Source organism: Lithobates pipiens, unplaced genomic scaffold (genome assembly GCF_037356315.1).
Source record: "Lithobates pipiens isolate NorthernLeopardFrog02 unplaced genomic scaffold, aLitPip1_a1.2 Scaffold_8, whole genome shotgun sequence".
Lineage (NCBI taxonomy): Eukaryota > Metazoa > Chordata > Amphibia > Anura > Ranidae > Lithobates > Lithobates pipiens.
In genome coordinates this window covers 176144906-176172868 of record NW_027507903.1, presented here as the reverse complement: position 1 = coordinate 176172868, position 27963 = coordinate 176144906, and the positions used below count along the sequence as shown (strand labels likewise).

General features: G+C 42.5%; 2 protein-coding genes across 2 annotated transcripts in view; one reads left to right on the top strand and one right to left on the bottom strand.

Annotated features, from left to right (window-relative positions):
* Positions 1-4100, top strand: part of COG5 (component of oligomeric golgi complex 5) — a 485726-nt gene extending 481626 nt beyond the window's left edge. Inside the window, exon 22 of the mRNA XM_077472430.1 lies at positions 2693-4100. Within this exon, the coding sequence (XP_077328556.1) occupies positions 2693-2807 (115 nt within the window). The 3' untranslated portion in view covers positions 2808-4100. The remainder of the gene's footprint in view (positions 1-2692) is intronic.
* Positions 3996-27963, bottom strand: part of HBP1 (HMG-box transcription factor 1) — a 57158-nt gene continuing 33190 nt past the window's right edge. Inside the window, exons 10-11 of the mRNA XM_077472434.1 lie at positions 14727-14868; positions 3996-4913 (exon numbers count right to left, since the gene is read on the bottom strand). Coding sequence (XP_077328560.1) covers positions 4896-4913; positions 14727-14868 — 160 coding nt within the window. The 3' untranslated portion in view covers positions 3996-4895. The remainder of the gene's footprint in view (positions 4914-14726; positions 14869-27963) is intronic.

Sequence of the window (27963 nt, the reverse complement as noted above, 5' to 3'; positions counted from 1 at the left end):
TCCAAGCACTGCCTTCAGGATTTAAATATAAATAACGCTACCAAACAAAAAACTGTTAGCGATCGCAGGGATCAGGCCTGACTCTGGGAACGCTGCAGTTATGCGTTTAGTGTTTTGTAAGTGACAGTGATCGATCGATACTGCACTTGGGTGGGCTGGGCGGAGGGGCAAAACGCAGGTGCTAGTAGGTATCTGGGCTAATCCCGCTAACAATGCGTTTTTTGGAACCCTAAACTGCTGGGGACGCTAGTATAGATCTGATCAGATATTGATCTGTTCAGATACTATACCACTACGGGAGGTTTATGCTTTGCGCGTGGGTGTTAGCGGTACTGGCACTAACCTAGCGCTGCCTGGGGTGACGCAGACCCTATCTGACCCTAAAACCTAATTAATATCACCCGCCGGGTGATCAACCTTTATTGGGTAATAAATGGTGGGTGCCCTGATGCTATAAAAAGCAAACTAACTAACCACAGTCACCCGTAACACTTATACGGTGATCACTGGTGAAAGGGTTAACTAGGGGCAATCAGGGGGTTAAAATCTTTATTAGGTAGTATATGGGGGTCCCTGACGCTATATAAAAACCTGACGGGGAACCTAAATAACGAAATAACTGGCTAACCAGCGTCACCAGTGACACTTATACAGTGATCGCTGGTGAAAGGGTTAACTCTAGGGGCAATCAGGGGGTTAAATCCTTTATTGGGTAGTATATGGGGGTACCTAACACTATAAAAACCTGGCAGTGAACCTAAAAAATAACTAGCTACCTAGCGGCACCAGTGACACTAATGCAGCGATCAGAAAAACGATCGCTTAGTGACACTGGCAAAAGGGGGTGAAAGGGTTAACTCTAGGGGCAATCAGGGGGTTAGACCTTTATTGGGGGGGGGGTAGGGGGCTACCCTGGACCTAACACTAACTGCCCTGACACTTTTTACAGTTACAACTGACACTAAATGCAGTGATCAATAAATAAATGATCACTGCAATCAGTGACACTGTGACTGGGAGGAGGGGGGGGTGATCAGGGGGTGACAGTGTGCCTATCTGTACCTACATGTCAGTAAGTGTGCACCAACACTACACTATGTCTTCTCTCCTCGCCGTCCGGTCAAAAAGACCGCCCCGAGGAGAGTGACATCACTTCCTCCTGCCTGTGTTTACACTACACAGGCAGGGGAAGCTTCTCATTCGCCAGAAACGATCGAGAGGGGATGGCCATAATCCAACGGCCATCCCCTCATCCCGGATCGCTCCTTAAGCGAAACGGCCCGCCGCAGCCAGCGAGAGGGGGTCCGATAGGAAGGCAGGTACGTACGGGTACGTACTTGTGCCTGTCCATGCCATTGTGCTGACGTATGTTTACATGAGGCAGTCCTTAAGTGGTTAATTAGACCAGTCTCTGTAGTGTGAGGGACCCATACTGAGGGGATATGGAGACTACCATTGGTGGTACCAATTTTTTTTTTTAAATGCCTGTCAGGTTGACCCACGTCTTAAGTTTTTAGGGTTCTAACCCAGAAAGCATGAGGAATTGTGACTTGAATATCTGCATGCTTGTTTTGGATAAGTGATTTTAGAGCAGTGTTTCTCAACTCCAGTCCTCAAGGTGCCCCAACAGGTCATGTTTTCAGGATTTCCCTCAGATGAAACAGTTGTGGTAATTGCTAAGGCAGTGGAACTGATCAATTCACCTTTGCAAAACAATGGAAAGCCTGAAAACATGACCTGTTGGGGGCACCTTGAGCACTGAAGTTGAGAAACACTGATTTAGAGCATAAAAGCCAAAGCCAGCTAGGCAACCAGCATTCTTAGATGCAGATAAGGGGTGGCAGCTCTTCTCTCCTCAGTAATGTAATGTATAGCACCACTGTTATGAGTAGAGTTAAACTGCAAAACCAGCTTTCACCAGCAGTTGAATCAAATTGTGGCTATAGATCCTTGCAATTGTCATAAATGTGATGTGGAGGATGGGCAATTAAAGTGCAAGTCCATGCAAAAACTAAAATACATGCATCTATAGCCACCAACATTCTAACACTAACCTATCTAGCCCTGAAAAGAAAAAAAACAGTATGCATATCTTTTCTACAGGCGATCCGACCCGATCTCCAGCGGTGGAAGCTCTGCTGAGTACATGTCCGACAGCAGCTGTGAAATTAATGGGAGGTGACATCACCCATAGAGTTACTATGGGGCTTCCGTTGACAGACATGTCCTCTGCACCCACCAACACAGCGAAGCCGAGTCTCACAGCTCAGTGTGGGATCAGAGCTTCTGCTGCTGGAGATTGGGTCAGACTGCCTGTAGAAAAGGTATGTAAACTGTTTTGTTTTTCTTTTCATGGCTAGATAGTTTAGTGTTAGAATGTTGGTGGCTATAGATGCTGGGATTTTAGTTTTTGCATGGACTTCCACTTTAATTATATGTAGCGTTCTTGGAAATTCTATAGGAACTGGTAATGTATCTAAGCACCAGCTTTTTCTGTATAGGGATCAATAAAAGTTTGCCCAAAATTTACCAAGGCATCAAATCAAAGTTGCATTGTTGAGAAGTTAGCAGTTTATCCTTGTCGTAGCATATGTTGTCATAGTATACTACTACAATTGTGCTTTAATAGTGTGACAACATTAAAGTATGTTCTTGTCATCCAACAGTCCTAATTTTGTGTTTTATTTTCCAGAGGAGCGCTGGAGGCCTATGTGCAGAGCGTAAAAGCCAGAGAAGGCAAGGAATTTGCTCCAGTTTATCCAATCATGATTCAGCTTCTTCAGAAAGCCATGTCCACAGTACCATAGCTGTGTTATCAATGACAACAAACATCCTTACATGTAATTTGATTGCGAGGTTATGAGATAGATATATGGAAAAAGTTCAGATTTTGTTTGCTTTCAGGGATTGACATATTTCAGGAGTAAACAAGATGCCTACCAATATTGCTAGACATGTAGTATATATCAGGCTTGTGAAAACTGGAAGCCTAGTTGTGAAATGGAATATCTCAGTTTAATACATTTATCTTATTTTCCTACCTGTCTGAATCTAATATACACTATTAGTAGTTCATGGACAGTTTCTTTGATTAAAGTAGACATATAGGCAAAACCTTTTTTTTTTCTTTCTCTTTTTCGGATACAGCAAGGCAGGGTTATAACCCGTCAGATTTTGTTTTTGCCATTGGTGTCCCATTGTGGAGATCGCTCTGCACTTCCTGTCTCATAGCCAAACAATTTGCAGGGATTTCCTCTCACTTCCGAAGGGAATTCCTTGGGGACTCCCAGGCCATCAAAACTCAAATCCAATCCAAATCTAAAAGAAAAGCACTGCCTTTTGTTATACTTTAAAAAAAAATCTAGTAAGTGTACAAAATGTATTTTATTGGGTGCCAGGTACTAGAGTTATTAGGCAAGTTCCAAATGTATTCACAAGCATGAAGGAAGATACCCATGTGATGAGGTTCTGATGGATGCAGCCAATCATCTACGTGCCGTATTCAAATTTTTGGTCAAGTGAAAACCTATAAACTGAATCACTTAGGAGCTACTATAATGGGCTTCTGTCGGAAGCCTAAACACACACAAGTGTTTTCCTTTTGTGTCATGGTTTATTTGAAGAAAGAATTTTCCCCAGTTTTTTTTTTCCATTTTGAGTAGATATAAATGCTTTGAATAATCCCATTGGCTTTGTTTTCTTTAGGGCCTCTAAAAAGCAAAATTCCCTTTCTAGAGTACTTGCTTGTATATGTCAGTGATGCCCTTTAAGAAAACAGAAACACTGGATTTTTTTTTCATGATGTAAATAATGCTCCACGCATGCCGGCCAGACAAGGCTGTGCAACTGCTATATTCCCGTCAAAAATGTTCTATATATATATATAAAAAATCAATGACCTGTTATAAAATGTATTTAGTAAAACGGATGTAATAAAATTTTAATCTTTCCTTTTTTAATGTGTTGTGTTTGCTATGCCAATGAACACGCTGAACACCATTTCAACAACATTTATTTGAAATATACAAGTATATACTGTGCAAAAATTACTGGGGCATTATATTGAGACGTCAGACAATAAAATTGTTTTACAGCCGTGATTCTCAAGCTATGATTTCAGCACATCTCACAGCCATACATCCAGGACCCACAATAAATGCATCTGTTTGTTTCAACAGCTGCAAGAAGTAAAGTGCAAGTGTTGCACCAGAATTAAGTGCAAAGTCACCCCCCATCATATATGACATTTTTTTTTCTCATAGCAAAATAAATTCTATCTGTAGATTCTGTAGCCAACTAAATTACTAAACTTTATGCTTCAACACCTTGGCGTTCATAGGGGTCTGTAAGAAATAGCTGGCCCCTTTTTCCATAAGGAAGCTAATGATCCACTTGCCATAGTACAGATAGCTGAGTGGCAATGAATAGTCAGTTAGTGCTCCATGCACCTTGCATTAAAAAGAACACGTCAGAAACATATAAATTCTAACGCCAAAGATAATTAACTCTGTGCAATACATATTAATAAGCAGTAGGGTCGATAAACAGCAGTTATATGATCTATAAGTTCCCTTTTTTTTTTTTTACCTGGTTGTTTTATAACAATACACGGATACACACCTCATTGTAGCACCACAGGATATCAATTTTTTTCAAGCCTAGGTTACCTGATATATAATTTTTTTTTTTTTCAAAATAAGGCAATTTGGTTTAAAATATTGATATTTTTGCATATGTAATGCTATACTTTAAAAAAAGAAAACCTTCAGTCATATCAATTGTATGACGTTGCAGTTAGTGTGGTTTTGTTACTTTTCCACAATATGATGTCAGATTTTCTTCCCCTGTGCAGACAAACGGCAACTTTCCAACATGAACCTCAGCTACATCCATATTTAATGCTGTTGTGAGCCCTGGAAGAGATGCAGAATGTTTCAATCATTAGCCTCATAAGGGTTAATTGCTTGCATGGTACAAGTTAGATCAACAGAATGTTTAAACATTGCCGCAGACTAGGAAGAATGGGGCGCTGTTGTACTCGACAGACACCAGTCATACAGATGAATAAAATATGAGTATGCAGCTTTTCAACTAACAAACTAATAAAATGTCATTTAATGATCACTTTAAATAGAAACCAACAAACATTTCATTGATGCTTGCAATCACAACTGTCTGTTAATAATATTCTTTGGCCTCACCTGTGAACTGGTACAATAATACAGTCCTGCATAAAGGTCGGCCCATATGGGTTTTTCTCTGGCCGATGCCGATATTTAGAAATCGTGGCGGCCGATGGCCGATATATGATGCTGCTTTTTTTGGGCCGATATGTTAGGCTGATTTTTTATTTATTTTTTCCTTCCCCTCCCCCCCCCCCCTTCATCTCATAAAATCTAAGTTGGACACCTTTCACACTGGGGTGTTTTTGAGGCGATTTTGGGCTAAAAATAGTGCCTGTAAATTGCCTTCAAAATGGCTCCCCTGCAGTCTGTGTGAAAGCCCGAGTGCTTTCACAATGAGGAGAGGCCCTGGCAGGACGTTAAAAAAAAAAAAAAAAATCCTGCAAGCAGCATCTTTGGAGCGGTGTAAACCGCTCCTCCACCACTCCTGCCCATTGAAATGAATGGTCACCACTGCTGAAGCACATGCAATGCGATTTTGCAGCAGTGCGTCACTGCCCCACTAGCAGCCGAATAGCGGGACTAAAATGATGGTAAATCGCTGCTAAAACTTGCAGTGTTTTACCGTCAACGCCTGCCCGATCCAGTGTGAAAGCAGCCTTAATAAGTGATGCAGAAAATTTCTTACACATTTATTAAACAAAACAAACCTCCAATCAGTTCACTTGTATGTATAATTTAGATTAAAAAAAAAAATATTTATTAAATACACAAAAACAGGTACTCAAAACTTTTGGACGAAAAAAAAAAAGGGCTAACTTGCGTTTGAAAGACCTCTGCGCAAATATCACGTCACATAAAATATCGCAACAACCGCTATTTTATTCCCTAGGGTCTCTGCTAAAAAAATATATATCATTTTTGGGGCTTCTGAGTGATTTTCTAGCAGAAAATACAGGATTTTTACTTGTAAGCAACAAGTGTCAGAAAAGATTTAGTCTTTAAATGGTTAAACTGAGAACTTCTACACAGGGAGTTCAGTCTATTGAAGAAGAAACATTGTATCACTTTGATCTTTTCTTGGCAGCCTGCCCACAGAGGAGGAAAGTCCTTCACTGATGTCTTCAGGCAACTTACATTGACTTCTATTACAGAAGTCTTTTACAAGTCCCGCTGAACATGTAATCGGCTTTTTTATCAGCACAATCGGCCGATGCCGATTAATTAAAAAATGCCAAATATCGGCCGATATATCGGTCGACCTCTAGTCCTGCACTATCACACATATCCTCAACATCTTTTTGTTCCAAAGTTAATTTATTGCAGAAATATTTAGTTATCCCCTTTGGTAAAAATGTATTTATTTGTTTTTAAAGCTGCAAGGAACTCCTAACAATCAGTCACATCACTAACTTTCTACAGCCTCCCCTACTTGACTCCTACATTAACTGCCTGGCAGAGACCAAGTCTCCTAAACCGGTCAGCTCAGACATGGTCATGGCTTTTGTAATATATACACTAAAACTAAAACCTTGCTAGTGTGATTACCTAAAAATGCAACCGTATCCAAGCTTTGTACAGTCAAATATTTACATATTCTTAACCACTTTCAGACTGGATCATTTTGCTGGCCAAAGACCAGACCACTTTTTGCGATTCGGCACTGCGTTGCTTTAACTGACAATTGCGTGGTCGTGCAACCTGGCTCACAAATGAAATTGAAGTCCTTTTTTTCCCCACAAATAGAGCTTTCTTTGGTGGTATTTGATCACCCCTGCGGTTTTAATTTTTTGCGCTATAAACAAAAAAGAGCGACAATTTTGAAAAAAAAAACGCATTATTTTTTACTTTTTGCTATAATATCCCCCAAAAATATACATCCCTCAGTTTAGGCCGATACGTATTCGTCTACATATTTTTGGCAAAAAAAAACAAAATCACAATAAGCGATTGATTGGTTTGCGCAAAAGTTATAGCGTTTACAAAATAGGGGATAGTTTTATGGCATTTTTATTATTTATTTTTTTAAATGGCGGCGATTAGCGATTTTTATTGTGACTGTGACATTATGATGGACACTTCGGACATTTTTGACACATTTTTGGGACCATTGTCATTTATACAGCAATCAGTGCTAAACAAATGCATTGATTCCTGTGTAAATGACACTGGCAGTGTAGGGGTTAAGTGTGTCCTAGGGGCGTGGCTGTGTTTTACACATCACTGATCTCTGCTCCAATCACAGGGAGCAGAGATTAGTTACACTGTTGCTAGGCAGAACAGGGAGATGCTTGTTTACTTTAGCATTTCCCTGTTCTTCCTCCCTGTGAAACTATTGCGGGTATCCCCGCACCGGTCGAGACCGCGGGACCCGCAATCGGACTCACAGAGGTCCTGATCTGGCACGCACGCGATGGCACGGCAGAATATTTAAAGGGACGTACCTGTACGTCCATTTGCCTGTCTGTGGCATTCTGCCGACGTACATCGGCGTGCGCCGATCGGGAAGTGGTTAATCAGTAAATGAGATTTAGGGCCCAATGCACAGTATATGCGGTGACAGAAGTTTTACTGCATTATAAAATGTCTGTCACCTCAGGGACACACAGGAAACAATTGTTTCTAATGTGTCCCATCCGTGCTGCAGCATGGTGCAATTTATCGCAGCGCACAGGTTCGAATTACACTGCAATGTCAGGCAGCGCAGAGCCATCTGACATTGAAGTGTATAAAGTACTTTTGTACACTTCACATAAAGTTTGTTAAAAAAAAATAAAAAACCATGCAGCACACTGCCACTTAGATCACTGGCAACGCAGAGCAGCTGAAGCGCTGAATAGCTCCAGCTGCTCTGTGATTTGGCTGCAGGCCAGCGTGCATTGGCCCTTAAAACAAGCCCTCATCAATGTCCCCATCTGTAGGCACTGTGGCTTAACTCATCCTCAAAGTTTACAGCAGAAGCACTTTTGCTTTCAGTTTCCTTCCTCCCAGCAGTTACTTGGGCACATCCCCTTTATCAGCTTGACGATTTACCCCTGAGTAGGGATGAGCTTCGTGTTCGAGTCGAACGTATGTTCGACTCGAACATTGGCTGTTCGGCGAATTCCGAACGTTTGGGCCGTTCGCGTCAAAATTCGAGTGACGCGCGCGCGGACCACAATGCACTGCGGTGGCGCAGTGCATTGCTGCCCCATGATTGGCCAAGCATGCACTGTGACCCCGCATGCTTGGCCAATCGCAGCGCCGGCAGCGAGGAGAGCCATGATTGGCCACAGGCATCCTGCCTATGGCCAATCATAGCTCAGGCTGTGTAGTGCACGCCCCACACTATATAAGGCCGCCTTTGAGGCGGCCTCGTGTAGTGTGTTACTTAGCATCTGAAGCAGTGGGTGTTCTGTGTACCTTCAACACAGTACACACCAATCGTTTTTGGCTGATTTCCTATCTTGCTGCTGTGTAGTGGTTGTTGTCTGTGCCCTGACTGCAGTATACACCACTATATTCACCTCACCTATATAGCTAGTGATCTAGCTTTAACCACTTAACAACTGCCCATTGCCGATTAACGGCTTCAGGGCGGTTGTTTAACTCTGAGAGGCCGTTAATTAACGGCCTCCCAGAATTCTGCTCTCGCGTGCCCCGAGGTGCGCGCACTCGAGAGCATCCGTGACCGCCGGGTCCCCAAGGCCCTGGCGCATCACAGATCACGGTAAACGGCCGCTCATAGCGGCCGTTTACCACGTGATTGCTCCGTCAAATGACGGAGTGATCACTTGGAAACAAACCGGCGTCATGTTATGACGCCGGTTCCTCCCTCCCCTCTCTGCACCGATCGGTACAGCGGAGGGGAAAGAGATCGGTGTCAGCAGCGATGTGGGCTGCATCTGCAGTGCCCACATCGCTGCTCACCGAATTTAACCCCTCAATTCCCTGCCAATACTCTGCAATACCAGTGCATACTCTGCAGTACCCTGCCATTACTCTGCAGTACCCCGCCATTACTCTGCAGTACCCCGCCATTACTCTGCAGTACCCCGCCATTACTCTGCAGTACCCCGCCATTACTCTGCAGTACCCCGCCATTACTCTGCAGTACCCCGCCATTACTCTGCAGTGCAGTACCCCGCCATTACTCTGCAGTGCAGTACCCCGCCATTACTCTGCAGTGCAGTACCCCGCCATTACTCTGCAGTGCAGTACCCCCCATTACTCTGCAGTAACCCCCATTACTCTGCAGTACCCCCCAATACACTGCAGTACCCGCCATTACTCTGCAGTACCCCCAATACTCTGCAGTACCCTGCCATTACTCTGTAGTACCCCCCAATACTCTGCAGTACCCTGCTATTACTCTGTAGTACCCCCCAATACTCTGCAGTACCCTGCTATTACTCTGTAGTACCCCCCAATACCCCACCAATACTCTGTAATACCCTGCCATAAATTGCCATACCCAGCCATACTCAGATACCCAGCCATACTCGGTGATACCCTGAAATACCCAGCCATAGACGCCCCCCACCCCTCACCGCCCTCCAGTGCTTCTACCAACTCGCCAGTACGATCAAAGCCAGAATCTTTTTTTTATTTTTTATTTCAGGCTTCCCAGCCTAGAGGTGAGATGTGGGGTCATATTGACCCCCCAGATTTCACTGTAAAGAGGACCTGTCACCCCATATTCCTATTACAAGGGATGTTTACATTTCTTGTAAAAGGAATAAAAGTGATCAAAAATATATTTTTGGGGAAAAAAAATGTCAAACTAAAATAAATAAAGTAAAATGAACAATAAAAAAATAAAATTAAAATTAAAGCGCCCATGTCCCCATGTGCTCGCATGTGCCACACATGTGAGGCATCGCCGAGAATGTTAGAGCGAGAGCAATAATTCTAGTCCTAGACCTCCTCTGCAACTCAAAACATGTAACCAGTAAAAAAATTTTTAAAGCGTCGCCTATGGGGATTTTTTAAGTAGCGACGTTTGGCGCCATTCCACGGGCATGTGCAATTTTGAAGAGTGACATGTTTGATATCTATTTACTCAGCATAACTTCATCTTTCACTTTATGCAAACATTGGGCTAACTTTACTGTTTTTTTTGTTTGTTTTTTAAGCACAAAACAGTTTTTTCCCCCCAAAAAACGCTTTGAAAAATTGCTGTGCAAATACCGTGTGAGATAAAAATTTGCAACGACCACCATTGTATTCTCCAGGGTCTTTGCTAAAAAAAAAAAAATATATATATATATATATATATATAATGTTTTGGGGTTCTCTGTAATTTTCTAGCAAATAAATGATGATTTTTACATGTAGGAGAGAAATGTCAGAATTGGCCTGGGTGCTCCAGAACGCCTGATGGCGCTCCCTGCATGTTGGGCCTCTGTATGTGGCCACGCTGTGTAAAAGTCTCACACATGTGGTATCGCCGTACTCGGGAGTAATAGCAGAATGTGTTTTGGGGTGTAATTTGTGGTATGCATATGCTGTGTGTGTGAAATAACCTGATAATATGACAATTTTGTGGAAAAAAAAAAAAAAGGAAATAGGCCGTCAGTACTTCAGGTGTGATCAATTTTCAGATATTGGCACCATAGCTTGTGGACTCTATAACTTTCACAAAGACCAAATAATATCCACCAATTTGTACTTATTTTTACCAAAGATATGTAGTAGTATGAATTTTGGCCAAAATTTATGAAGAAAAAATGACTAATCTGCTAAATTTTATAACAGAAAGGAAGAAAAATTTATTTTTTCGCAGAATTTTCGGTCTTTTTTCTTTTATAGCACAAAAAATAAACCCAGCAGTGATTAAATACCACCAAAAGAAAGCTCTATTTGTGTGAAAAAAGGACAAAAATTTCCTATAGGTCCAGTGTTGCATGACTGAGTAATTGTCATTCAAAATGTGAGGGCACCGAAAGCTGAAAATTGGTCTGGTTATTAAGGGTGTTTAAGTGCCCAGTGGTCAAGTGGTTAATAATAGAGCTTGCAGTCAGTAGTGTTAGGAGATAGTGCGTGCTGTCTGCGTGCTCTGTACCCAGTACATACCGCTATAATATAGGGCAGGCCCCTACTTTCAAACATCCAACTTACAAACATCTCCTACTTGCAAACGCAAGGAGACAGCAGCAAGTGAGATGAAAAAAGATGGACGACAAAACAAATTATACAGGGGTGATAACCCTTCCCTATGTTTTCCAAAAAGCTTAAAAATCGTTTTTTTGACTGGAGCTACACTTTAAAAATGTACCGGTTGAAAATGACAAACAGATTCAACTTAATACAACAAACCTACACAGTCCCTGTCTTGTTTGCACCGCCTGTATACTGCTGTTCTGAGTATATAGGGCCTGGGGGCCACACGCATTTCCTTTTTTTAATATGGGTACGGGGTTCCCCTTAATATGCGTACAAGACCCAAATAGGCTGGTAATGGGCAGGGAGGGCTACCCATGCCATGTTTCTCAATGATTTTCAACCATATTGCAGGAACCAGATATAACATTAAAACTGCAAGCAGTTTTAAATGGTGTTATTTCCGTTTAATGTCATTTTGTGCAGGGACTGTTCTAAACACGGGAAACACGTTGCACTTCACAGGCATACTATAGACACCCCCCAGGCACCATATTTAAAGGAATATTTCACTTTTTTTTTTTCTCACTTTAATCGTCATTAAAATCAGTGCTCCCGCCAAAACGGCAGTTTTTAAAACTTTTTTTTGCAGTGACCCATGTCCCCTGAGGCAGGAGCCAGGTCCCCAAACCCTTTTTAGGACAGTATCTTGCATATTAGCCGTTAAAATTAGCACTTTTCAATTCGAACGTTCGAGTCCCATAGACATCAATGGGGTTCTAACGTTCGTACCGAACGCGGGGGTCGTTCGCAAGTTCTGGTGCGAACCGAACCGGGGGGTGTTCGGCTCATCCCTACCCCTGAGTCTGCTACATAAAGTATCTCACAAAAGTGAGTACACCCCTCATTTTTTTTATAAATATTTTAATATATCTTTTCATGTGACAAGACTGAAGAAATGACACTTTGATACAATGTAAAGTAGTGAGTGTACAACTTGTATAACAGTGTACATTTGCTGTACCCTCAAAATAACACATAACCATTACTGTCTATACCACTGGCAACAAAAGTGAGTACACCCCTAAATTAAAATGTCCAAATTGGGCCCAAAGTGTCAATATTTTGGGAGGCCACCATTATTTTACAGCACTGCCTTGTTCCTCTTGGGCAGGGGTCTCCAAACTATGGACCTCCAGTTATCAGGAACTACAATTACCATCATGCCTAGTCATGTCTGTGAATGTCAGTTTTACAATGCCTCATGGCATGTGCAGTTCTGCAACAGCTGGAGGGCCATAGTTTGGAGATCCCTGCTCTTGTGCATGAAGTTCACCAGAGCTTCACAGGTTGCCACTGGAGTCCTCTTCCACTCCTCCATAATTTAGTTGGCAAATGTTAGAGACCTTGTGCTCCTCTACCTTCCATTTGAAGATGCTTTGCTAGATGCTCAATAGGGTTTAGGTTTAGAGACATGCTTGGTCAGTCCATCACCTTTACCCTCAGTTTCTTTAGCAAGTAGTGGTTGTCTTGGAGGTGTGTTTGGGGTTGTTATGTTGGAAAACTGCCCTTCAGCCCAGTCCCCAAAGGGCAGGGGGATCATGCTCTGCTTCAGTATGTCACTGTACATGTTGGCATTCATGGTTCTCTCAATGAACTGTAGCTTCCCAGTTCCGCCAGCACTCATGCAGTCCCAGAACACGACACTCCCACCACCATGCTTGCCTGAAGGCAAGACACACTTGTCTTTGTACCTGGTTGCTACCACAAACGCTTTACACCATCTGAACCAAATAGGTTTATCTTGGTCTCAGACCACAGGACATGGTTCCAGTAATCCATGTCTTTAGTCTGCTTGTCTTGAGCAAATTGGTTGCGGGCTTTCTTGTGCATCATCATTAGAAGAAGCTTCCTTCTGGGACAACAGCCATGCAGACCAAGTTGATGCAGTGTGCGGCGTATGGTCTGAGCACTGACAGGCTGACCCACCCCTTCAACCTCTGTAGCAATGCTGGCAGCACTCATACGTCTATTTCCCAAAGACAACCTTTGAATATGACGCTGAGCACGTGCACTCAACTTCTTTGATCGACCATGGTCAGGCCTGTTCTGAGTGGAACCTGTCCTGTTAAACAGCTGTATGGTCTGGGCCACCATGCTGCAGCTCAATTTCAGGGTCTTTGCAATCTACTTATAGCCCAGGCCATCTTTATGTAGAGCAACAATTCTTTTTTTCAGATCCTCAGAGAGTTCTTTGCAATGCCATGTTGAACTTCCAGTGACCAGTATGAGAAAGTCAGAGCGACAACAAATTTAACACTAATGAGTCAAATGACACTGGGGAGGGAAAATGGCTAATTGGGCCCAATTTGGACATTTTCACTTAGGGGTGTACTCACTTTTGTTGCCAGCGGTTTAGACATTAATGGCTGTGTGTTGAGTTATTTTGAGGGGACAGCAAATTTACACTGTTATACAAGCTGTACATTTACTAAAACATTGTAGCAAAGTGTCATTTCTTCAGTGTTGTCACAAGAAAAGATTAGTAAATAAAATATTTACAAATATTTACAAAAAATATGAGGGGTGTACTCACTTTTGTAGATACTGTCATCTATACATCTGCAATTTCTCCTTCCACCTGCTAGCAATCCCATATTGCATGGGGAAAATCTCATCTCTTGCTATTCTCTAATCACGTCGCTTCTTAAAAGTGTTTTTTCTTTTTACATTTTTAAAAAAAGGCGTTAATCTGCACTATCCAGTGAGCTTTGATTTTGTGCAACTTCCAGATGTATAATAACCTCAATCTTTAGGGGCCCTTTATCCTTTGAGTAACACCAGCTCCACTGCAATAGTTTTAGCTACTTAAAGTTGATGTCCATGTTTCATGTCACTTGAAATTGTTTGCACCAGCTTGGTCCAAACTATCTATTGCTTTCATGAAGAGCTGCAGTGTCTGTAAGCACTGCATAGAACTTCAGCTACATGAAATACATAGTGCAGGGTTCCGACTGAAACAGACTTCTTGTCTCACACCAGGAACAAAACAGTCTAGCTAAGCCGTGCTTTTGTATTCTGTGAATACAAACCTTCCTCTGATTGGTTGCGTGGGAGGGTAAGGCTGATGATTTCACACTCTCAGACTGGGCCAATCAGAGGAAGTTTGGTATTCATTCACAAAATGAATACAAAGGCAGACTCTGTTTTGTTCTGGGTGCAAGACGGGAAATCTCTGTCTCACAGTCGGAACTTAGCACTGTGTGTAGCTGAAGTTACACAGCTGTACATTCTCTCATCTCACTTTAAATTTTCATTAGCAGAGGCTAAAATGTTAGATAATGCTGTTGCTAGTTGCGGTGTCAGTTTTCATTCTTCACAACAAAAAGCCTCTAAAAATGCAATAAAAAAAAAGTACAATGCAATTTTACCATAAGAAGTTCCTGCCTTGTCGGATGGCATTTTTTAAAATGCTGTGCCATGATTCAAAATCTGGCATTGGCAAAATGACTTGTTACTCACTGAATTTGTTCTTTTTCTCTTCCAACAGTCAGGATTTAAACGTTTTTGTTCTTCAGCCAGAGCTTTAGCTTCTATTGTGTATATTCTCCTTTCCTCATTCTTCATCTTTTTCCACCTGTCTCCAAGTATCACACTTATGGCTCTGGAAGAGAAAGTATGTCAAAATTTACTTAGACCAGGCCTTTGTTTTACATACAAAACACAGCACCTTTTACAAACTGATGCATTAATAAAATTTGGTTTATAATCACACAGCTTCCCCAACTAGGCCTGGAAGCTATTATGAAGAGTGCTGCTGTCGTATGAACACTAGGCACATAGAAAACTAAAGGCCAACCCCCCCCACAATTAAGGCTGTACCCCTCCCACAGCACTCCTCAAGTTTTAGGAAGCAGTTCTATAGAGAACGAAAAATTTTCCTAAATGGACTCTCTTTTGTACGCTTTAAAACATTTTTTCTCAATTATCCATTGTGGGACACAGCAACAAGAAAAAACAAACAAAAGGGAAACCAAGGGCAATAAATAGCTGTGAAGCTAGTGACTGCAAATACATCAACCTTGTAAAACTTTGAGAACGTATGTACAGAAGACCAGGTCACAGCGTTACAAATCTGAGAAACTGAGGTCTTATGAAAAGTAACCCAATAAAACACTCATTGCCCTAGTGAAGTAGGCTTTAACGGGGAAGAGGGCACACTAAATTCCACAACTCATAGGCCTGTACAATGACCCATCTAATCCACTTACAAATAATGGATCTGGTTAACTAGAACAGACATGTTGGTTCAATGATTTACTCATTTTGCCCAGAGAAACACTGGATTTTGTTCAACACCATGAGAATCTTCCATCACAAAGCTTTGGTACAAAATTGAATAAATGGAACCACTATAAAAAGGTGGATACCATCAATCCCAGCACTCGCATGCTGCTTGAGAGGGAAAACTTTGTTGCAGGAAGAACTTGGCTTGAGAGGTATGCAGGATCCAAGAAATTAAAGTCTCAAAGTTAAGGATCTGAAGTCCTCCAAGGTTAGCATTGCAATTGAAACATTGGCATCCAAAGTCAACGTTCGAGGTTTGCACAGCAGCAGATCGTCCAGGTAGCCAATGACTGGAATATGTCTGAGTCAAAGGAGACCCAGAATTGGTGCGGGGGACCTTTGTGATACTTTTGAGGCTGAGACAAGGCAGAAGGGAAGAGCCACAAACTGATAGTGGTATTTAACCATGGAAAAGTAAAGAACCACTGATGACCTGGAAAGATGGGAATGTGTAAACACACATCCTTTATGCAGATTATAACAAGGCCTTCTTACATGGTTACTCCACTAACACGCACTTAAGCCAGAGTGTCCTACAGATCTAAACAGAAAAAGGGTTACCTGGGCAAGCATCCAGCACCTCATTGAACACAAAGTTCAACATGATGACCAGCTGTCCAAGCAACGAGTGTCAACACTAGCAACCACCCCGATCCCTGCTTATCAATTTAAACCAAAAGGACAGATTCCACCAAGTACCGTATATACTCGAGTATAGGCCGACCCGAATATAAGCCGAGGCCCCCAATTTACCCCCAAAAAAACTGGCAAACTTATTGACTCGTGTATAAGCCGAGGGTAAGACATGCCTGTCCATCCCTGTGTGTGTGTCCGTCCATCCCTGTGTGTCCGTCCATCCCTGTGTGTCCGTCCATCCCTGTGTGTCCGTCCATCCATCCCTGTGTGTGTGTGTGTCCATCCATCCATCCATCCCTGTGTGTGTGTGTCTCCATCCATCCATCCATCCATCCCTGTGTGTGTGTGTCTCCATCCATCCATCCATCCCTGTGTGTGTGTGTCTCCATCCGTGTGTGTGTGTGTGTGTGTGTGTGTGTGTGTGTGTGTGTGTGTGTGTGTGTGTGTGTGTGTGTCCAGCCTACCTGTGTCCTGAGCCTTTGTCCCGAGCCTCCGTCCCGTGCCGAGCCTCCTTGCCTCCGTGCCTCGCCGCCGTGCCTCGCCGCCGTGCCTCGCCGCCATGCCTTGCCTCCGGTCCCGTCCCGTCCCGTCCTGTGCCTTGCCTCCGTCCCGTGCCCTCTTCGTTCGTCGGCGCCTCGGCGGCCATTGTAAAATTCAAAAGCTGCGCCGCCGCCTTCGCCTGTGATAGGCGGAACACTGAATTTCCCAGCAGCCTGTGTTCCGCCTATCACGTACATCGTATCATCCTCGTCCGTAGTACGAGGATGATACGAAGTCCGTGATAGGCGGAACACAGGCTGCTGGGAAATTCAGTGTTCCGCCTATCACAGGCGAAGGGGGAGCCGGAGGCGCGGCTTTTGAATCAGAATGGCCGCTGTCTGTCTGCTCGACACGCTGATCGAGCGGGCAGACAGCGATGACTCGAGTATAAGCCGAGGGGGGCACTTTCAGCCTCAAAAAAGAGGCTGAAAATCTCGGCTTATACTCGAGTATATACGGTAATCGACTTTAGACATTGCTTTCAATTTCTTGTCAGTAGGGTTCTATATTCTATAGGAATAGTCAAAGCTTAGTTAAGACAAGACACAGGTGGGTCACTCATGGGAGGATTGGACCATTTCATGACAAACTCATCCACAAAGGGCTAGAGTGCCAGAAACTGTGGGTGGATGTTTCCAAGATTTATAAATAAAACCATTAAATGGGGAATGGTGAGGAAACAACAAGCTCTGTGAGAACCAAGCCTAGAAAACATGTTGGGGGAAGGAAAGGTGGACTCTAATTTCAGTGGAACACACAGCCTTGATTAGAAAAGAAAGTTTCCTTTTGTTTTGGCAAAGCAACTACTGACTGAATTTTGCTACTCTAAGGAAGAGAGAGACAATGCTTCCAACAATGAAGCCTCTAGAGCAGGGGTGTCAAACTGGCAGCCCTCCAGCTGTTGCAGAACTACAAGTCACATCATGCCTCTGCCTGTGGGAGTCATGCTTGTAACTGTTAGCCTTACAATGCCTCATGGGACTTTGAGTTCCACAACAGCTGGAGGGCCACCAGTTTGACACCTGTGCTCTAGAGGATCCCTGACAGAATCAGAAATATTGGGCATCTCCACATGCATCTGATTCCACTGGGCAAGGCGGCGGTGGGCATTTTACATCTTTGTGATCAAGAAGAGCGTTCATAAATGATTGCATAACAGAAAAACCGCCTTCACCGTAAGGCGGGGGAAGAGTAATGAGTATGTGAGGGAGAAGGGGGCAGGTCACACACACAAAGAGTTCCGACTAAGGCCGCGTACACATGGGCGGATTGTCTGCCCAACTAAGTTCGTCAGACAATCCGACAGACAGTCCGTTCAACTTTTGAATGAACGGACTTGACCACACACGATGAGCAGACAGTCCGCTGAAAGCTTGCGCGATGACGTGTACAGCACGTACGACGGGACTAGAAATACGACGTCCAATACACTGCAATGCAACCTTCGGCCGTGTAAATCCTTTCTGAGCATGAGCCATACTTAGTCCGTCCAACTTGCCTACACACGAGCGGACTGTCCGCTGAAACCAAGTTTGGACGGACAAAATTACGGAAATTCCAAAAGACTTAGTCCGTCAGACTGTCCGCTGACTGTCCGCTGAAAAAGTCCGCTGAAGCCCACACACGAGCGGATTGTCCGCTGAAACACTAAGTTGGGTAGACAATCCGCCCGTGTGTACGCGGCCTAAGTTGCTTAACGTTGCATTTATTGCAGATTAGGACATCCTGATAAAAGAAAAGGAAGGGTGGGTGCTTTGTGGCTTTAGGCAAATCTTTTATCAAGACCTAATCTACAATAAATGCAATGTTGAGCAACTTTGTCGGAAATCTTTGTGCCTGTGACCTGCGACTTGCCTACAGCCAAAAGTGTGTCTGCCTTTAAGGAGTTACACAAATCCCCAAGGAATACACACAGACCAGTTGAGCTTAGTGGTGAACTAGGGGGGTAAATCAGCAGCAATGGCTGCTCACATGTTGTAACTCCAGATGGCACTGTAGGAATAACTGTACGGTGCCTACTGTAAAAAAAAAAAAGCCATGTATTAATGAAGAGAGAGGCTGTAGTGCTTCTGGTACATAAACTGTTTGAAGTTCCGTGTTTAAACATTAAATAGGATCTGCAGTCTGCTCACCTAATTTGTAATAAAAACATCTTTGCTATTCTGAAGCTTCCCCCCCACAACTACTTTGCATATTATTAATATATATATATATATATATATATATATATATATATATATATATATATATATATATATATATATATATATATATATATATATATATATATATACTGTGATTCTGTACTTGCCAAATAGGCTGCAGAAAGCTCCCTCCACTAAGCCTGGCTGCATCCATTTTAACTGTAGGCAGCTGAAGCCGCTGCCTGTTGACTTCTGAGATTTACACAGAGGCACACCTCCAGCTCTGCAGCCCTCATTGGCCCACTTATGACTCACCCCCCCCTTCCTTCCTGGCATACTCTCACCTGTATGTGAGAGAGAGAGAGCTGTGCATGTCATAAGCCTAAGCTAATGAGCAGACAAGAAACAAAATGTGGGCTGTATAAGGTAATTACTGGCAGAAAAAAAAAGTTTTACTAGCCAAAGTTAAAAAAAAAAAAACAAGGGCAGAGGATTTAATAGACGGAAAGATGAAAAAAATGACTGAAGGTCCGCTTTAACCACTTAAAGACCAGAAGGATTAGCGATAAGGCACTGCGTCGCTTTAACTGACAATTGCACAGCCGTATGACGTCGTACCCCCCCCCCCCCCACACACACACACACACACACACACAAAATAGAGCTTTCTTGTGGTAGTATTTGATTACCTCTGCGTTTTTTATTTTTTGCGCTATAAACAAAAAAAGTGATAATAAATATTAAAAAAATAAATATTTAAAAAAACATTTTTCTTCCTTAGTTTAGGTTGATATATTGCTTCTACATATTTTTGGTAAAAAAATGATATCACAATAAGCGTATATTGATCGATTTGCACAAAAGTTATAGCATCTACAAAATAGTTAATAGATTTATGGCATTTTTTTTTTTTTTTACTAGTAATGGTGGCGATCTGTGATTTTTAGCTGGGCTGTGACATTGCACTCAGATCGGACACTTTTTTGGGACCACTGACATTTATACAGCAATCAGAGCTAAAAAATAGCCACTGATTAATGTATAAATGTCACTGGCAGGGAAGGGGTTAATACTAGCGGGCGATCAATGGGTTAACTGCGTTACCTAGAGTGTTTCTTTTTTTATTATATATTCTTTATTTTATTTTATAGAACAATTATACAAATGCCTTTCTTTTACATACATTTCTTAATCAGTTATGCTTAGCATCGCATTTGATACAACTTTTCCCACCCCTCCCCTATCTCCTGGAAAAAAAAAAAAAAAAAACCTACCCCTCTCCTTATCTCACTCTCTGTCCGGTATACCCTCTAATATCGAAGAGTATCTCTCCGTTTTCATTAATATACGCCATTGTTTCCATGTCTTTTGATATTTTCCTTTTGTTTCTTCCATCATGTGTATCGACTCTTCCATGACTCTAATCCACTCAACCCTCCTAGCCCATTCTTTTATCGTCGGGACCTGCTGGGTTTTCCAGTGGTGAAGGATCAAAGCTTTAGCTGCGTTTAATAAATATGGAATTAATGACCGTTTATAATGTGCAACTCCCTTCTCTGAGTACCTAGGGAGTGTTTCTAACTATAGGGGGCTGGGACTGCCTGGAGGAGGAGACCGATGGCTGTTCCTAACCAGAAGATCCGTCTCTCCTCCCCTGATAGAACAGAGATCTCTCCATTTACAGGGACAGATCTCATTCCATCTTGGTTAGGAGGGATCGCAGGTGGCCTGCACGCATAGCGCATCGGCTCTGGCGTCATGCTCCCCCTACAGCTCTTAAAGCGGCCGACGTACAGCTACGCCAGAGGAGCTAACCTAACAGTATAACTGCAGCGGCTGGTCCTTAAGTGGTTAACAAAAAAAATGGTTTACCAAAGCTCCAGCTTAGAGAACCTGCTGTCAAATCTTTCAGAGAAGAAGTATCAAACTCCTGAGAAGATGAAAGGGACAGGAAATTCAAAATGGCTGTTAAGGCACAAAGAACTCCCAGCCGCCAGAGTAAAACAGCATACACACAGTTCCTCATTGGCTCGAGACTGAATAAAGAGGAGGGTTCCCATTTAAAAAAAAAAAATCCAGAAGAAAGGGAGAGATCAATCTCCTTCCCAGCAGAGTCAGATACAACCTCATCCCTAAATTCTTAAGGGAAATTAAGGGAAAAAATGCTGAAAGCACAGATAACTACTCACAAACGTGCTTCTTCGTCTTTTTTTTTTTACTCCCCCCCCAATCCCCCCCCATTTATCTCACCCTTGTCAGGACATTATAATGGTTTGTGGTTAGATTTTTTTATTTTTTTTTAAGTTTACAAAAAAAAAAAACATTATACATATTTACCTGGTAAAAAAAAAAAAAAAAAGCTGTTATGGTTAATTTCTATATAATCTTTAATTGCCAATTTTTTCAAATAAACCTTGCGGGGTACATCCATGACATTCAGTTTGCAAAGCACGTCCAGCAAGCACTTTGGCGGCCTCTCTAGTCTACAGTGACTGATGAAGATGATGTGTCCTGTTAGGGGGTGTGTCTGCTAGTCTATTTTTGGCTTTGTGTTGCACTGCCTGCTTGAAAATTATACAATAAATATGCGTATGCTGTATTGTGATCAATTAATTTTTTTGGTTAAAAAAAATAGTGTGTATATATATATATATATATATATATATATATATATATATAAACACATATATATATATATATATATATATATATATACACACATATACATATACACACACACACAATTTTGTAAACAATGTAAAGTAGTGAGTATACAGCTTGTATAACAGTGTAAATTTGCTGTCCCCTCAAAATAATTGAACACACAGCCATTAATGTCTAAACCACTGGCAACAAAAGGGAGTACACCCAAGTGAAAATTTCCAAATTGGGCCCAAAGTGTCAATATTTTGTGTGACCACCATTATTTTCCAGCACTGCATTAACCCTCTTGGGCATGGAGTTCACCAGAGCTTCACAGGTTGCCACTGCTGTCCTCTTCCACTCCTCCGTGACGACATCACAGAGCTGGTGGATGTTAGAGACCTTGCGCTCCTCCACCTTCCATTTGAGGATGCCCCACAGATGCTCAATAGGGTTTAGGTCTGGAGACATTCTTGGCCAGTCTATCACCTTTACCCTCAGCTTCTTTAACAAGGCCGGGGTCGTCTTGGAGGTGTGTTTGGGGTCGCTATGTTGGAATACTGCCCTGCAGCCCAGTCTCCGAAGGGAGGGGATCATGCTCTGCTTCTGTATGTCAAAGTACATGTTGGCATTCATGGTTCCCTCAATGAACTGTAACTCCCCAGTGCTGGCAGCACTCATGCAGCCCCTGACCATGACACTCCCACCACCATGCTTGACAATAGGCAAGACACACTTTTCTTTGTACGCCACACACGCTTGACACCATCTGAACCGAATAAGTTTATCTTGGTCTCATCAGACCACAGGACATGGTTCCAGTAATCCAGTTATGAACTTGTCCTGTAAAACTGCTGTAAGGTCTTGGCCACCATGCTGCAGCTCAGTTTCAGGGTCTTGGCAATCTTCTTATAACCTGGGCCAGTGATAGCGAACCTTGACACCCCAGATGTTTTGGAACTAGATTTTCCACGATGCTCAACTACACTGCAGAGTGCATGATCAGCATGGGAAATGTAAGTCAAAAACATCTGGGGTGCCAAGATTCGCCATCACTGGCCTAGGCCATCTTTATGTAGAGCAACAATTCTTTTTTTTCAGATCCTCAGAGAGTTCTGTGCCATGAGGTGCCATGTTGAACTTCCAGTGACCAGTATGAGAGACTGCTAATGATAACACCAAATTTATCACACCTGCTCCCCATTCACACCTGAGACCTTGTAACACTAATGAGTCACATGACACCTGGGAGGGAAAATGGCTAATTGGGCCCAATTTGGACATTTTCACCTAGGGGTGTACTGACATTTGTTTCCAGTGGTTTAGACATTATTAGCTGTGTGTTGAGTTATTTTGAGGGGACAGCAAACTATTTTACATTGTAGCAAAGTGTCATTTCGTCAGTGTTGTCACATGAAAAGATATAATAAAATATTCACAAAAATGTGAGGGGTGTGCTTGCTTTTGTGAGTTACTGTGTGTGTGTGTATGTATATTATATTATATATATATATATATGCTATAAATTAACATATCATTGAACTGCACAATGGCTTGCCCTGCTGTGCTAAGGTATTGGCTATGATTCCTGCCTTGGGGCACAATCTGCACAAAGTTTTTATGTTCTTCCCACAATGTGCATTTCCTTCCACAACCCCAATGCCAAAGCCTGTGTTGATAAAGAAAGTACAGGTAGGTAATTGAGCTAGGAACTGGGCTCTGTTAAAAGTGACAGGCGGTCAATGCATTTACTGTTGTACAAAAGGCACAGCATATATACTCAATATACAGAAAACAATCTGAATAATTTGTAGCAGAGGAAAGCTGGTGAAGAAACGCTCCTTGAGTTGGCATTGTATTAACAACTTCAATACTAGGCACTTTCACCCCCTTCCTGCCCAGGCCAGTTTTCAGCTTGCAGCACTGTCACACTTTGAATTTTGAATGGCAATTGTGTGGTCATGCAACACTGTACCCATGAATTTTATTTTTTATTTTTGAGACATAGAACCTTTGGTGGTAATCACCACTGAGTTTATTTTTTTTAGCAAAAAGAAGACCGAAAGTTTTGAAAAAAAAAAAGGTTTTCTATGTTTCTGTTTGAAAATATTGTAAATAAGTACATTTTCTTCACTGATGTGTGCTGACCAGTTTGCAGGAATATGCAGCACCGATTGGCATCACTGCTGGGACTGCACTGATGATCATAGTTACATAGTTAGTAAGGTTGAATAAAGACACCATTCCATCCAGTTCAACCCGAGTGAGTGTCTACAATTGTCCCTATCCCTGTACATTGCACACTCACACCAGTCCCTACCCTCAAGGAGCCCACAATCCAAGGTCCCCATTCATATACTAGGGCCAATTTTGAACAGACGCATGCATGTCTTTGGAGTGTGGGAGGAAACTAGAGTACCCGGAGGAAACCCACGCAGGCACAGGGAGAACATGCAAACTCCAGGCAGGTAGTGTCGTGGTTGGGATTTGACCCAGCGACCCTTCTTACTGCTAGGTGAGAGTGCTAACCACTACACCACTGTGCTGCCCTGATTATCTGGACAGGTCTCCCCTGTGAGGAAATGCTGCTGATTGGCTCTCCTCTCCTCACACTGTCATTTCCTTGTTTACATGTGGTCAGCTTTGATTGGACACAGCTGATCACATGGGTAAAGAGCCCAGTCATCGGCTCTTTACGGAGATCGTGGATGCGTCAGGTCCCAAGGACACAGCGCGCTGCGAGCGTGGTCGGAGTGGAACGACGTCATGAGAGTGGTACGATGTCCTAGAGCGGGAGAGCCACCTTGTACCAGTCATATTACTATATGGCAGGCAGGAGGTGGTTACATTGTTTTTTTTTCTTGTTGCATTTTATCAGTTTTGTGCTTTTTAGAATTTTTTCTAAGACAAATTAAATTACATCAAATTTTCACGAACTGTAGAAAAGCCACAGAAGATTGAGATTTACATTGGGGTGGCAAACAGAATGGCAATCATTTTAAATAGGCCCCTTTCTGGTGTATACAGCGAGGGAGAAAAATGTATTTGATCCCCTGCTGATTTTGTACGTTTGCCCACTGACAAAGAAATTAGCAGTTTATCATTTTAATGGTAGGTTTACTTTGACAGCAAGAGACAATACAACAAAAATATCCAAAAAAATGCATTTCAAAAGAGTTATAAATTGATTTGCATTTTAATGAGTTAAATAAGTATTTGATCCCCTATCAATCAGCAAGATTTCTAGCTCCCGAGTGTTCTCAATACAGGTAACAAGCTGATATTAGGAGCACTCCCTTAAAGGGAGTGCTCCTAATCTCGGCTTGTTACCTGTAAAAAAAAAAACACCTGTCCACAGAAGCAATCAGATTCCAATCTCTCCACCCTGGCCAAGACCAAAGAGTTGTCCAAGGATGGAATTGGCTACAAGACCATCCCCAAGCAGCTTGGTGACAACAGTTGGTGAGATTATTCGCAAATGGAAGAAATACAAAATAACGGTCAATCTACCTCGGTCTGGGGCTCCATGCAAGATCTCACCTCGTGGAGTTTCAAGGATCATGAGAATGGTGAGGAATCAGCCCAGAACTACATGGGAGAATCTTGTCAATGATCTCAAGGCAGCTGGGACCATAGTCACCAAGAAAACAATTGGTAACACAATACGCTGCGAAGGACTGAAATTCTGCAGCACCCCCCTGCTCAGGAAAGCAGATGTACAGGCCTGATTCAGAGGAGAACTGTGTGAAAGTGTTGTGGTCAGAGGAGAGGACAAAACTGTGGCATCAACTCAACTTGCCGTGTTTGGAGGAGGAGGAGGAGGAGGAATGCTGCCTTCGACCAAGAACACCATCTCCACCATCAAACATGGAGGTGGAAACCGTATGCTTTGGGGGTGTTTTTCTGCTAAGGGGACAGGACAACTTCACCACATCAGATGGACAATGGATGGGGCCATGTACCGTCAAATCTTTGGTCAGAACCTCCTTCCCTCAGCCAGGGCATTGAAAATGGGTCGTGGATGGTATTTCAGCTTGAAAATAAATAAATCTACCATTAAAATTATAGGCTAATTTCTTTATCAGTGGGCAAACGTACAAATCAGCAGGGGGGATCAAATACTTTTTTCCCCTCACTGAATGCTCCATTAACAGGCTGAACTTGCATCCGCTGTCTGACCTTTTCAACAAGTGCTCTGCCATTTATCTGACATGAACTATTTCACCTCAAGCCATTGACTGGTATCATAATCAGGCTAAACTTCCCCAGTAAAGAGTAACAAGCAGGATATTGATCTAAGGTCAGAGCGGCTCATGTTTATTACATCAGTCTGGGCTTGTGCTCCACCTAAGGAATACTCTGCATAGGCTCTCCCTCACAAATCAGCATCTACGATCATTACAGAGCGCTCCGGAAATCCCTGATTCAATCATTAGTTGTATATTTATGTCTACAGATGATGCATGAACGGATACAAACCATCAGTTATTGAAAATGCAGAAGGTTTGCACTCCTCAAATTCTTTTGGTTGGCAAAACAGGTATATCAACTGTTTTGAGCCCATTAACCCCATCCCCCGGTGAATATTGTGCAAGATCGCGCAATTATTTTCTCTGATTTAATTATTCATTTCAAACAGCAAGCCTGTTATGACTACATCATAAAACATATTCCAGAAGTGAGGTTTATTGTTGGCAAATGTCAGTGCAAGATTTTTTTTTTATTATTATTATTATTTCTCGTAGGCAGAAATACTAAATCTTAGAAGGCTTGATAAAATTGACCAAAAGACAAGACGACCAATTATTGTTCCATATACACCCAGTACACTGTAAATATTGTTAAAGTAAACTTTTTCATTCCTCAACCATATACACTGATGAGCCACAACTTCATGGCCACCCACCTAATATTGAGTAGGTCTAATTTTTGACACCAAAACTGCCCTGACCCATCGAGGCATGAACTTCATTAGACCTCTGAAGGTATGCTGTGTCTGGCACCAAGGCATCAGTAGCAGATCCTTTTTTTGTTATGAGGTGTAATGAAGCCGGTGGCACTGGCCTTGAAGCTTGCTTCTACTGTGGTTGGTATCCTGGTAGGAATTATAGTAGAAAAACTAGCCATGTATGCTGATGACCTACCTTGTGTTTAAATGACCCAAGGCCCTTCATATTATCTTGGACTTTATTTTTTCTGGATTAAAAGTAAAATTGGGGGAAATGCCAACTCCTTGCCATAGACCCCGAGGCACGCCGTTTAGCTGACCCCACTTTGTCTCTTACGTGGGCAGGCAAACACTATTAGATATCTGGGTATTGCAATCTCTTTGACCCCCTCAGAATACTGTAAACTAAATTTAGCCCCTTTACTGGGGACCATGAAGATCAAATTAAAGACTTGGGCTAACCTTCCACTTTCCTTAGTGGGACGTATTATTTAAGATGAAACTGCTACGCTACCTGGGTTTCTTTATGTTTTACAACATTTCCCTGCGTGGATTCCCAATAAATATTTCAAGATCAACTCCAGTTTAAGGCCGAGTTCACACTGCTTTTGGATGCGCCTCACAGCAGGGGCCTGGTACGTCCATGTTCTCAGTTTCAGGGACGAATTAGGGCACAATTTTTGCCTGAATTCGGCCCCGAAACCAGTCCCCCAGGTCTGGGCAATAAAAGGCATTAAATACCTGCATCAAATTTGTTCAGGAAGGGAACTGAAGACTTTTGATACCATGAAAGCACAGTTTGATCTTCCCAGAATATATTTCTTTAAATATTTGCAACTCGGGCATTCATTTCATACCCAATTCAAAAGGTCATTGGTTGCCTTTTATAACTCTACTCTTGAGACGGTACTTAAGATGATTCCCTAACTAAGCCCCTCTCAAATATCTATAAGGCTATGCTCCCCACGAGACTTGAAAGTCTTAGATCTAGATGGATGTTAGATTTTCCAGGGTTGGATGATGAGGACAAGGAGGAGCTATGGGAATATTCCTTTCTGCAACTGGTTTCAGCTAGGGATAGACTTGTACAATTTTAAATTATACACCGAATGTATCTCACTCTCGCAGAACTATATCCCTCCATCTCTGCGGTGTGCTGGCGGTGCTCCGCAGGTTCAGCGGATTTCATCCATATTTTTTTGGCATTGCCCTCACGTTCAAGCATTATCTACTCAGTGACCACTATACTGATACCTCAAATGGTAGAGGTCTGTCTGCTGAGTCTGGTGGAGCCCGTAGTGCACTGCAGAGCCCCAAGAATCCTCATTGGACTGCTTCTGTTTTATGCAAGGAAGCTTACTGTACTCCAGTGGAAGTCTTCACTGGCTTCCACTTTAACACAATAGAAACAATTAACTCTCAGTTACCCTTATACAAAGCCACATATCCATCATAGGGATGCCCTAAAAAATATCACAAAGTATGGGATATTTGGATTGAG